Source organism: Pleurodeles waltl, chromosome 7 (assembly GCF_031143425.1).
Source record: "Pleurodeles waltl isolate 20211129_DDA chromosome 7, aPleWal1.hap1.20221129, whole genome shotgun sequence".
Classification (NCBI taxonomy): Eukaryota; Metazoa; Chordata; class Amphibia; order Caudata; family Salamandridae; genus Pleurodeles; species Pleurodeles waltl.
In genome coordinates this window covers 58,474,680-58,487,182 of record NC_090446.1, presented here as the reverse complement: position 1 = coordinate 58,487,182, position 12,503 = coordinate 58,474,680, and the positions used below count along the sequence as shown (strand labels likewise).

The 12,503-nt window shown below is 39.0% G+C and overlaps 1 protein-coding gene across 2 annotated transcripts in view; it reads left to right on the top strand.

The window, feature by feature from the left end:
- LOC138303625 (early activation antigen CD69-like) overlaps window positions 1-11,350 on the top strand; it is a 47,438-nt gene extending 36,088 nt beyond the window's left edge. For both annotated transcript variants that reach the window (XM_069242921.1, XM_069242922.1), the window contains exons 4-5: window positions 4,859-4,962; window positions 9,309-11,350. In XM_069242921.1, the coding sequence (XP_069099022.1) occupies window positions 4,859-4,962; window positions 9,309-9,465 (261 nt within the window). In that variant the 3' untranslated portion in view covers window positions 9,466-11,350. The remainder of the gene's footprint in view (window positions 1-4,858; window positions 4,963-9,308) is intronic.
- The last annotated feature ends 1,153 nt before the right edge of the window (window positions 11,351-12,503 follow it).

Genomic DNA, 12,503 nt, shown 5'->3' with positions numbered 1-12,503 from the left:
CCAATCTTGCTTATCAGGTTCAGAAGTCATGTACGCTGCACGGTTGGTGTCCCACAGTTGCACATCTATACGTGGCTCTGTTGGCTATGACCAAATACCAGGACCAACTTTCATCAAGTACAATTGATAATACCAATGGTGCAGGACCCAAAACGCAAAGCATATCACCAATCCGACATATTATCTAAGATCAAGTAATGAAAAAACGCACGTCTCACCCAAGTGGGCATATATGACATTCTCTCAATGTCACGACTCATCCAAAGTATCCAATCCCACAACAATATCATACATCTCGACCTAGGGCAGACAACCTAAGTGAAAAACACAAAGTACAAAAAATCTTTAAAAATGGGTTAAAATATCTGGACACACATGAGGGTTACAGAAGAACATCCTAATACCTAACTCAAATATATGATTATACATAAACTGCCATTTCCTCATCATGATTCAAACCCTGCAGGACTAGGGAGTTGAAATCTAGAATGTGTCTGGACTCCAATCTCCATAAGGCTTTTTCTCTGTTTCCATCTCTGCTGCTATGTAAAATAGTATCAACCGCAAAGAAACAGAGCAGATTTGTGTTGCTGTAATGGGTATCAGCAAAGTGTTGCACTACAAGATATTGTGAATCTTTGTGGTTTTTAGTCTTAAGTGTTCCAATACCCTTCGTTTTGCTTTGGTAATGGACTGCCTACATACATCCAGTTGCAGGGACCTAGAAGGCAATATATTCAATATTCTGTGTTACAAGTATTGAATTTTGTAATCTCAAATTCCCTAGTGCAGTTGGGAACTGTAAATTTGGACACATCACAGCTATTAGTACAGGCTTTGCAATTCTTGCACCTAAAAGAACCCTGTGATTGTTTTCTCAGTGGCTGACTGGTAATGTGATTTTTGCTTATGTTGTGAAATCTTCTGGAGGTTATCTGAGGGGCATCACCCATGTATTTCCTAAGAGTATCATCCGTGTGTAATACATGCCAATGTTTGTTCAAAATACTTCTCATCATGTATGCCTGATTAGGAAATATCATAATAAATTGCACCTCATTGCCATTTTCTATAGTTTTCCTACATGGGTACAATAGACTCTTTATAGTCACCTCATCATTTTCACAGCTTGCCCCACAATCTTGGTGGAGTGGCCTTTTTCCTTAAATTTAGTTGGCATGATCCCTTTCTTCGGGTTGAACACCTCCATGGTGCTGCAAATTTTCTTGGTCCTCAGCAGTTCAGCATACGGAATACTGTAACCCAAATTGGGATGGTGGGCACTAGTTGAAAGAACAAGACTATTACCAGCAGTAGGCTTACAAAATATTATTGTTTCCAGCCTGTCCTCTACAACCATGACCTCCACATCCAGGAGCTCTTCTCTGTGTCGACTGACCTGGCATGTAAAGTGCAGATTGCAAGTGTTTCCATTCAAAATTCAATAAATTGCACTCCTGAATTCTCATCACCCTTCCAGATGATAAAAATATCATCTATACATCTCACCCACAAAATCACATGTTCTGTGAACTCAGAGTAACTAATAACCACTTGCTCCTCCCACCAGCCCACAAAAAGATTCACATAGCTTGAGGCTAAGCAAGTGCCCATCACCACCCTTTGATGCTGCCTCTATACTTTGCCATCAAAGATAAAAAAAAGTTGTTATTAAGGCAGAAACAGATCATTTCCAAAATCATCTCTGAGTGTAGCATGTGGAGAGGGACCTAGCCCTAAGAAAGTGTCTATATGCTCTTACCCCACCTCATGTGCTATGCAAGTGTACAAGGGTACAAGCTGGTATTGTCAAGGGTAATCATATTGAAATCTTCCTCCCAATGTATGCCTCCAATGATAGTCAAAAAATGTGTGGTGCACTTCACGAAAGTAGGCAAGGTAGAAACAAAAGGTCTAATCTAATGGTCAATGTACCTACGTGTGTTCTCCAATAGGGAACCTCTGGCTTGCCCAGTGGGTTACTGGCACTCTTGTGTAGTTTGGGAGGAGGTAAGGAATGGGAATCCTTGGTTTATCGCATTTCAAAAACCGGTACTCTTCCCACTCCAAAAAAACTCTTTCTCTCTAATCAACAGGCATCTCATAGAAAGCCAATTCAGCCTTCCTACATTCTGACCTGCTCGAGATCACATAGCATGTTTCATCCACTAACTGCCTTTTACCTTCCTCCAGATATTTATATTTGGCCACAAAAAAACACATTTTTCCTTTTATGTGATCGACGTATTACAATATTGGTGTATGATTTCAAACTCTCTGGTGCTCTGAATTGGCTGGAGGTAAGCGTCCTCCTAGTTACTCTGGAGCACCTGTACCTTAATCTCTTCAAATCATTGACAACACCCTTTTCAGCAACATTACTTGCCTCACATGTGATCATGAGTAAGAAGGTGGATTTAGGTTTTAATTTATTGGGAAAACCTATGCCTACCTCAGTGTCAAAATTAGGTAAGTTTAAATAGGGCTCCTCATGCCATGATTATCTGCAATGATGATAAACCTAGTATTGTATCAACATCACTAATAGTTAGATTACTAACCATTTGGAATTCACAAGACATGTTCAACAGATTGAGTTTAGTACCAAACCATTTTTTTCACTTGAGTTTTCAATTAAAATGTAATAAATCTACTTTTCTCTGAACATAACTCAAGTCAGTGGATAGGCAGAATGATAAATACAGGGACAGCAGTTCAGTTCAGTTTCTTCCATAGTCAATATCAGATCAGCGAGATTTACCACATTCATGGTGCATGGGCTCTTCCCCTTGTTAGTTTTCCCATGGAGTACTTGTTTTCTTCTCCTCACTCTTTTCTGGGCCCTCCTCCTCCTCTTCCTCCTCTGGACCCTCTGCATCTTCAATTTCTGTCCGGAGTCCTTTCTGTCCTTTTCTTAATTAAAAGCTGATAATGCTTTAAAGAATTCTTCAGTGAAACCTCTTCCTTCATTGTGTGCCATTGTTATTTCCGAGGCATCAGGGGCATTGCTATGAAAATGTTTGGTTTCATATGTAGCCAAGGCATTGCTTCCAAGGGTTGGCACTTCCAGGGAATGTTCTTCAGTATAAAGATAGTCAGATTTTCTGTGAAATGTTAGGATGAACACAGCTGGGTCATTTTTGTAATTCCTAATGAATTTGAGTTGTTTTTCTGTCTCCAGTTGTTCTAGTTTTGTTTGCAATTTTTAACAAAAAGTAATTCACTCGTTCCTTGGAGATTTCATTAGATAATTCACTCTTAAGTTTCTCAATTTCTTCATGTAATTTGGCCCTACCCGTGGCCATATACTTCATCAATATGTGCATCATATTGAGGGAGCAGTTCGTTGAATTATCCACCCATTCTTTTAGCATCTCTGGGTCAGGGTTGTCGTAGTAGGAATTGTAAAAATATGTGGCCCCTAGGCACCTGCTCCACTCCTTATATTTTTCCAGTGATTTGAATTCCCACCATTTAGCTAACGCCTTCTTGCCTATTTTCTGTAACCTGTCCAGTTTCATTTGCGTTGACAGGCCCCCCACTTCTTACTTGCACTGTTAGCGGTCCCCGGGGTACTAGAGATAACAGTTCGCTCAATGGTTCCTTCCGTTTGGCCTCAACGCCGGAAGCCAAGCTCATAAATTTGAACCTTACCAAGTAGGCAAACAAATGTGAAAGTCAAAAGTTTCAATATCGGTAAGTCAAGCAAACTGCATCTGCTGCTTCTAAATAAACAATAATGTTCTATTTACGCAGCTCTGCCACCAAATCAATTGCAAAGAAGAATCTTGAAAGCACATTTGAAACTCAAACAGAGACCTCAGTCATAGAACTTACCCTACATACCGCATGGCTGCCGGGAAGGTCCTCTGACTCGGGCGTGGTCACCGTCAGAGTGGCATAGCTCATGCTGTGTTTTCTCAGGTTCTAGTGGAGTGGGTGTAGAAGTATTACTTCCTTCCTTTTTTGTTATTTGTAAAATAGAGATGTACGTATCGAATCAATTGGAAATCGAATACAAATATGTCTCTCAATCGAACATAAATGTGAGGGCCTCAGTATTCAATAAATCAGATGGCTCCAAAGTCATTGATGGGCAATATAGGGGGGATGGTGGAGGGACACCCCATATTGGCACACATGATGTTTAGTGGCCTAATGTGTATACAAGTAATCAACAATTACAGCCCAAGTGGCCAAAATATACACAGATATCCTCATCCAAAAGTTCTCAGAAATATAAATATACTCTCCACAGGAATATATAAATGAAAGTCTACAGTTGCCCACATCAAAGCAAATTTAGAACCAACTCAAGTATGACACCACAAATATTCTCATTGATTCGTTGTGCAGACCTCCCACGTGTGTCCAGGAACAAAAGGGTAGGGGAATCCCATTTGACAGTCCCACCTCAGAAAGTAGGGATCCACTTCCTTTCTTCCTAACATACATACAGTTAATTAAACAGCAATATTTCATGCAACTATGTTAAAGAAATCAATATTATAAAGAACAATATGTTAAAAGACAGAATTATACCTAACACATATATATTGTTATCTTATATATTCTATCCTATGATATTTTTGAACGGGCAATATTTTTGACACAATATTCTTGGATCACAATATGTTTTCTCCAATTTGTTAGTGGAATGCACCGCTATTCTCCACCCAGTGATCCTTAATTCTAAACATAAGACACATTCCACTTTACCCACTATCTCCTAGTGATAGCGGGTGCGTGGGTGTCTGAGCACTGCCCAATGGGACCGAACCAGGAGTAGTGATTATAGTTATAGATTTGTGGGTGATTGTTATTATTTGTTTCATCTTCTGTTTCTGTGTCTTTCAAGGATTTCTTGATGCGTCAAAAGGGGGATTCTGATCACTGGATTGGCCTGAAGAAAGATTCAGATGGGACTTGGAAATGGAGCAATGGCGCTAAGTTCAACAACTGGTAAGTCCTCATTCTTGTGCTCAATTAATAGTCCAGGATTCCAAGTTGAACTTATAGAAGAACTAAACTGTATGTGTTCTAACCATATATAACCACATACAACCCTTGACGAATCTGGCAGCTAGTTGTAAACACTTATAAAATAATGTCAGTTATGGTTTGGGATATGGAGCAAGTGCCCTGGAAATTAAATGGCTATGTATATTGCTGAATGTGAGCCGGAGTCCCTTCATAAATCTTTTCCATCCAGGGGCCCCACCAACTGATGAGGTGACTTACAACTACAACCAGTTTGATACCACACAACCTTCCCTATGCACAGTGCCGTGGGATGGATGGGGTTTTGGCCTGCCTTCCAAAATGTCATGAAGCAGATTACTAGCAACTCCCAAAACCTGCCATTGCTTGGTAAGGGTCCAACTAGAAGACCTTACGAAACATCAAGTCTAAGAGCCTGTGTCACAAACTACATTTTGTTGTATGCCAAAGTACTACTACAGTACTACTACTGATGCATAAAAAAAACAGTTCACAAATCAACAGCAGCAGACATCCAACTCTCCTACCTTTTCTGTGCGAAGAGATCCACCATGGGGATGGAGCGCTCTGCACACATATTTATGCTACTTTGTAGTAAATTTGGGATGCGTCAGCAGAGTGGTGGCCAAATGGGGAATAATTACTCCACAATTAGTGTAATTAAGGCAAATGTAAGAATCAGATTTTGAGGTACAGGCTAATAAAAACATACACCAACAAAGGAATAAGGAAATTGCAGTTCACAAAACATACTCCCATTTTGCTGGTGCAACTCCATTCTTTATGGAAATGAGAGGTTTGTTGGTACCTCAGAATGGGAATCCACAACTTCGTCAGGTCTATGTGACAGAATTGAGCATTACATCTAACATTATACATAACTATTCACATAAAAAGCAAAGGTTAAAGTGACTTTATGGTTATAACCCCTGAACATATGCTTAAATAAAACCTCAGATATTCACTTAAACAACAACAGTTGAAGTCCCATTATGATTACAACTAAAACCAAAAAAACTGTGAAATTCGAAAGTTGTGATTAGGACCACAATCCCAAACATCCATGCATACCATAATTCACAATCTAAATGCCTTATGTATGGACCCTGACTCAACCACAACTACAGAGGCGATAGCACCACCTCTATAATGGTAAAAATATTTAGCAAATTGTTATTTTTCTATTCTTTAATTTAATAAAAAGAATGGCGTTTAAAACTTAAAAACAAAGTATTTAAGTTAAATACATAACTTTCAAACAAGTTTGTTAAAGATTAAATTAAAAATAAAAATGTTACTAAGGGGGTATTTCTTTCAAATGATTGTTTACAAATTAATAGTTATAAGTTAAATGACTATTTGTAATCTTTGTTATTAATATTTTTAATGATTTATTTAATTATTATTATTTTGTTACATTTTATTATATTTGTTTGTGGTTAATACATATTTAAAATTAGTTCACATTTATATAATACAATAAAATAGTTTAAAATATTTTTATTATAATAATAAAGTTTAGTAAATTTCCTCATACTTTCCCAAAGCAAGATCCCACCAACGGTGCTAAAGATCTAAAACCAGCAAGTAAAAAGTTAATAGTAGTAACTTTACATATGTTAATTCTGTTGTAAGATGCTCTAACCCTCATTTGATTGTCTACACCTAGGAGTAAGGCCCTGATTTATAGTTTGGCGAAGGGGCTTACATCACCTCATACAACACAGATATCCCGTCCGCCATATTACAGTCCCATAATAGCCTATGGAGAAGGTAATATGGCGGACGGGATAACCCTCAGTTTGTGATGGGGTAACCCATCTGCCAAACTCTGAATCAGGATCTAGGTCTCCACTTGAAAATGGTAAATAGCAAAAAAGTGGATACATACTCCTAGGTGCAAGAGTATTTGCCTTTTTAAATTGGTTCCCATTTTGTTCTACTTGAAATTGAGGACAGCAGTTAGCCAAACTTAGATGCTGTTTGGCTTAGCTTCAAATATCACTTATTAAGGCCCTTCATATATTTTAATACCTATTTAGCTGAGTGGACCAGGGTGTAATCCTCGAATTACATGCCTTAAGGCTTTATTAATCCTCAAGCCTTTACCACCTGCTGATGGGCACACTATCCTAAATGGATCTCTTTTTACATGTAAAACATCAGTCAAGACTGCATTTTAACAGAGTCACTTTGGCCCAGATTTATACTTTTTGACGCAACACTGTGCAAATGCAGTTTTGCGTCAACAAGTATAGCGCTGGCTTGTGCCATGCGCCATATTTAAGGAATGTCACAAGCCAGTGCTAAGGGTAGGCTAGCTTCAAGGAAAATTACATTAGCCGGGTTGGAGTGACGGCATGGGGAAGGGTGTTTTGCACCAAAAAATGACGTTAGGCTGGTTAGAGTCAATAAAAATGACTCTAACCAGCCAAATCATTTCTTACCATGCCATATGACTCCTGTCTTATAAAAGATAAGAGTCAAACCCATCACCCAATGGCCAGCACAGGGGACAAGGATCCCATGGGCATTGCCATTGCACCCTGTGCCATCTAGGGGGACTCATTTCATGGCCCTCAATGTCACTTTAAAAAATAATACAAAATACCTACCTCTACTTACCTATATTTACCCTGGGGAGGGCACCTGTGGACTTATTCCTTGGTGTTCCACCATGGAAATGGGCCCACAGGTCCCCTAACTCCTGCCCTGACCCAGGAGTTAAATAATGCCACTTAACATGCTCAGCATCATTATTTAGGCCTGCCTCCCTCCCATGCACCATTTTTGCAATGGAGGATAAATAAGGTGCTAGGGCCTTAGAGTCATTTTTTGGATGGGAATACCTACCTTGTATCTCATTGACGCAAGTAGGTTCACGCATCCAAAAAATGACTTTAACTCCAATATTTTGGTGCTAGACATGTCTAGTGCCAAAATATAAATATGGAGTTAAGTTTGCGCTGAATTAACGTAAAATAAAATTGAGAAATCTTTCTGCCTAAACTAGATGCTCAGTCCATCTAGGACAGAGCTGTTGGGTTCTCCCGGCTGGATATAGAGCCACCAGGACCAGTTAGCATCTTTCTCCAAAAGGTACTACATCCCGGTTATGATCATTCAGTTTCCTGGGTCCTCATAGGTTAGCTTAGAGTGATGTGACATGGAGATGTCACATCACTCTAAGCTAACCTATGAGTTTCCAACACTCTCACCATGTTTACAGCTGTACTGAAAACACACTTGATGGAGGATGAAAATCAGAGCTACTAGATAGGTCATTGCCGTCCACTTAAGCTATCTTCCCTTACCATGTCACGATACTTAGTCCTAATGTAAATAGGTATTCTACTTATTGACATAAAGGCATTTACACAAATGGCATCACTATGCCACCTCCTCATTTATATGTTCCACCCAATCTGACACTTTTCTTATCGCGATATGGTCACTCTTTGCAGCATTTCTGCTAAAGACACTACAATACCAAGCAAATCATCGGGAACCCTTCCTAGGCGTTTAATATCACACTGTTGTATTGCATCTGCTTTGTTGTATCTTTTAAGGTAATGCTATTTATCAAAATCACAAAACCCGGAGCATAATCACCTGACATTCAATTTCCTAAAAAACAGAATGAGCTTATCACAATTCTCTTCCTTACCAATCCTATTCCTTTTCATTACCGTTTTTTAAATTTGGAACCATATTGAAGTACTCACATACGTATTGACCCAGATTTACTATGATTTTCCATGGGGGTTGCATGACTTCTGTGGTGCAGCCCCAACATAAATCATTTTGGCACTTACCAAGCCATGCAAAGTCACTTTGCATGACTTGCATGGTTTAGTAAATGCAAAGTAACACAACGCATATCACTGCCTTGCATTACTGTGTCCAGTTGGGGTTCATGGCTGGAGCGTAGACATTCCCATGCATCAACCTGTTAATTTTGATGCAAATCCAGATTTACAAAGACTTGCAAGCCTGAGTTCATGCTAAAATGAGGAGCCACCTGACAGAGGCGTAAAGATTATGAATTTCTTTACTACTCCTTGTACTTCCTCTTCCATGTGGGCTGCACTCTGCAGCTCACGTATAAAGAGTATTATGTCTCTAAGGGCTGTTTTTTTGTGTAGGAAGGGGCACCTTCCTGCACAACAGCAACCCTGCCCACAGTGAGGCACCCTTGCACTATGATACATGATAGAAAATATGCCCCGTACATCCTTCACAGAATGCATCCAGTAGCTGATAGAAATCTTCTTCAGTGCAATGAATATCTTTTCTTCATGTTGCAGGTTAAACATCAAGGATTTCTTAGACTGTGCCTTCCTAAACTATCGCCCTGTTCGCAGTGGAGAGTGTTCCAATGTCAGGAAATGGATCTGCACCAAAGTATCAAGCTATGAGCGAAGGCGGAAGAAGAGATCTGCAGAGCTGAAGACTCAGTTCTAGAAGAAACACTTCCACAAACCTTGAGAAGGAACCTCCTCGTCCCCAGGTCCAGATGCAATATTATTGGTGCAGGTTTTCAAACCGATTCACACGCCTCCATATATACAGTCATTTGTTGGCCCTGCAGCATTTAACTCAAGGTTATTGGGAGTTATTGCAGCTACTCAAAAATCAATCCAGTTGCACCAACCCTTCTGCAACAAAGCTGAAGAAAGCACACCAGGCAAGTTCCAGCTTGTGTAAAATGATGTTCTTTCACCAGACGGGACACAAATTACCCTTTAATATTGAGTCCCAATGAGAGCGACAATTATGTATTCTAAATTGCCTATGCATGCTTCTTGCACTTTCAATGCACTTTGACTACATTTGTTCAGGTAAGAAGCAAATTTCTGAATGTACCTCAGGCTGTGTGCCAGAGTTTGAGTCTCACTCACTGTGAGCTACACTGTCTTCTGTTGTCCATCACATTTCACAAGAATTTGATCTCTCCTCTGAAATTTCACTGGGGGAGATATGCTGGTTCAACTTTGATAATATGCACTAAAACTGACTCAGTATCTAAGGACTAAGTGCAAGACATGCCTATGAACTCCATTCATTCAGATTCTAGATCAAGTACTGGTTTCCCTCCTTGACTCAGAAACACATACTTTATGAGGTTTTTTCCAGCTAACACATGCAGGACAGCCTCACCTTCCACTGAACCTACCGTAATGACACATTCTAGTCACCTGGAAATTACACCATGAGTTTGTTGATTAATTTTATTGGATATACCCAGGCTGCTAGAATTATGGACCAGAAGAGAACCAAATTATGTGGAAGGTTTTACTTAATTATGTTGCAAAACTTGCAAATAAGGCAGCATTATTTTGTCGTTTAACAGCCAAATACAGCAATGGGCATTTGAACAGTGACCAGTCAGCTTTTGTGCAAGGCCTTCCACTCTTTTTGGTAAAATCTGCAAATTATGCACTAGGTGGTGGATTATGCACCTTACCTCTCATTCTTTCATCCTTGCTTGTGCATGATGGGATCTTAGTTAAGCTGAAGAAGTTTACACATATAACTCCTTTTACCTTTTCTCATCCAGGAGTTGACCCGCACTGCGCTGTCTGAGGTATTCTCCTCTCGGGTCGATAGATCTTTGTTTACAGCAAATGAGAATAGGTTGGAACTGTGCATAAATAATCAATTAATATAATTTCCTTTGGAGTCAATAACCACAGTTTTAAATAGATTCAACACCTTTATTAATCTAATCGTTTCTTTGGTTATTTATCCCCACTCTTAGGCTACAGAACAAAGAATAATCAGTTCATATTAGTAAATAAAAACAAGTAATCAATAATATGATATTCAGAATACACATGAAAATAACAGTGTTCTATCTAAATAATTAAATAGAACACATGAGGAGCTCTGGTTCTAATGCAATGCATAGGAACCTAAGGCATGAATCTTCAGCATCTAAAAAAAGTTCTAGTTTGAATAAGAGCAGTCCTTTAAGAAGTTCAGAATACTCAGCACCTCTCAAGCACCTCTCATAAAGATAAAAAAGTAAATAAAATGAGTCTTTCAAAAAAGAATCTCCAGCAAAGGTACCTCTTGTCCAGGAAAGTGTCCGGTCAGCAGATGTGATTCTAGCATCGCCGTAGCAATCAGCCATCCTAATTATCTTGGAACACACTGGCACTTTTGTGCTATCTTTATGTGACATTTTCTTCATAACATGTTGCAGAATTTGACCAATTCGACCACTCAGCTTCTCATCAACTCTTGGAATTTATCTTCTTCCTCCGATGTATCATCCCCATACAAAGAAAGTTAACATAAACTCTCAACATTATCGATGAGAATAAAACAATTCGTAACAACAGAATTTCTTCCTATTTTCTTTTCTACACTTCGGAACTTAGATTCCTGCATCAACCTGGATACTGGTAATGCTTTTTCATTTAATGAAACATTCAACAGCTAAAACTAATAATTGTGCTTAAAACTGTAATTTGATTGGCTAAAAGGAAAGCCTACAGGCATTCTTCTATGCATGAGGTAAGACCGCCATTCAGTTTGACAATTTATGTTCCATCCTGTTGGAGTTTATCCCAAGATCATGGCTTCATACAAGAATGCAGCTTGACCTTGAATTTTTCAACCTTGCACACAGCTGTAATAGATGTCTGGTGACTGTGGGAGTTTTCTGTCGAGTCTGCACATCATTAGAGTAATTTCCACAAAACACACATTAACCATGCATATTCATATTTCACTAAAATTTGCAAATACTTTTTATTTCTTTCAATTCCCCCCTCTGATGGTAGTCTAACCATCACTTACCTGGTCATTTCACAATGTTATCTTAAATAAGGGCTTTGTCAGCTGAGTCTACTGTCTTCCTCTTCAATGATTCACCCAGCTTTATTTGCTTATATTCTCTGAGTATTTCACTACTCATTTTTAACTCTATCACTTTTGGAAGATTAGAACAGATATCCTTACCATATCAAAGAAGAAATAGTAATTTTGATGAAGCAATAGAGTTGTCATACAAAATTGAACTTTAGCTTTTTAATAGCTCTTAACCCTGTCGAAGTGTCACATATAATTCTACTGGTCATGAAATATGCACAGCCATTTGTCTTTTCGATGAAATGATAAAGTGTAAAGGGCAAAAAAACTCATCATAAGTCCAATTCTAATTGATGAATAGTGATATGTGGTTATACATTATTCAAATGGACCTTAAAACAACCTCGTATTCACACTAGAACTTCTTTTAGATGCTGAAACTTTATATTGTGTTAGTGCCAAAGAGTTAGGCTCTACACCTGTTTTCTATAGGCCTGATAGTCTCCCGGAAAGAGGCCCTGCCACCCCCATTTTTTGCTCTCTTTTAACCCTATGTTACATAGTTGGCATTTGTAAACACTAAGCAATTGGCCTCTTGTGAATGCACAGTTCGTGTTTGACTGGAGGTTGTAAGAGAACCTCAAGCTGAGCCAGCATCAGTCACCTGATCAAGCGTTCAGTGG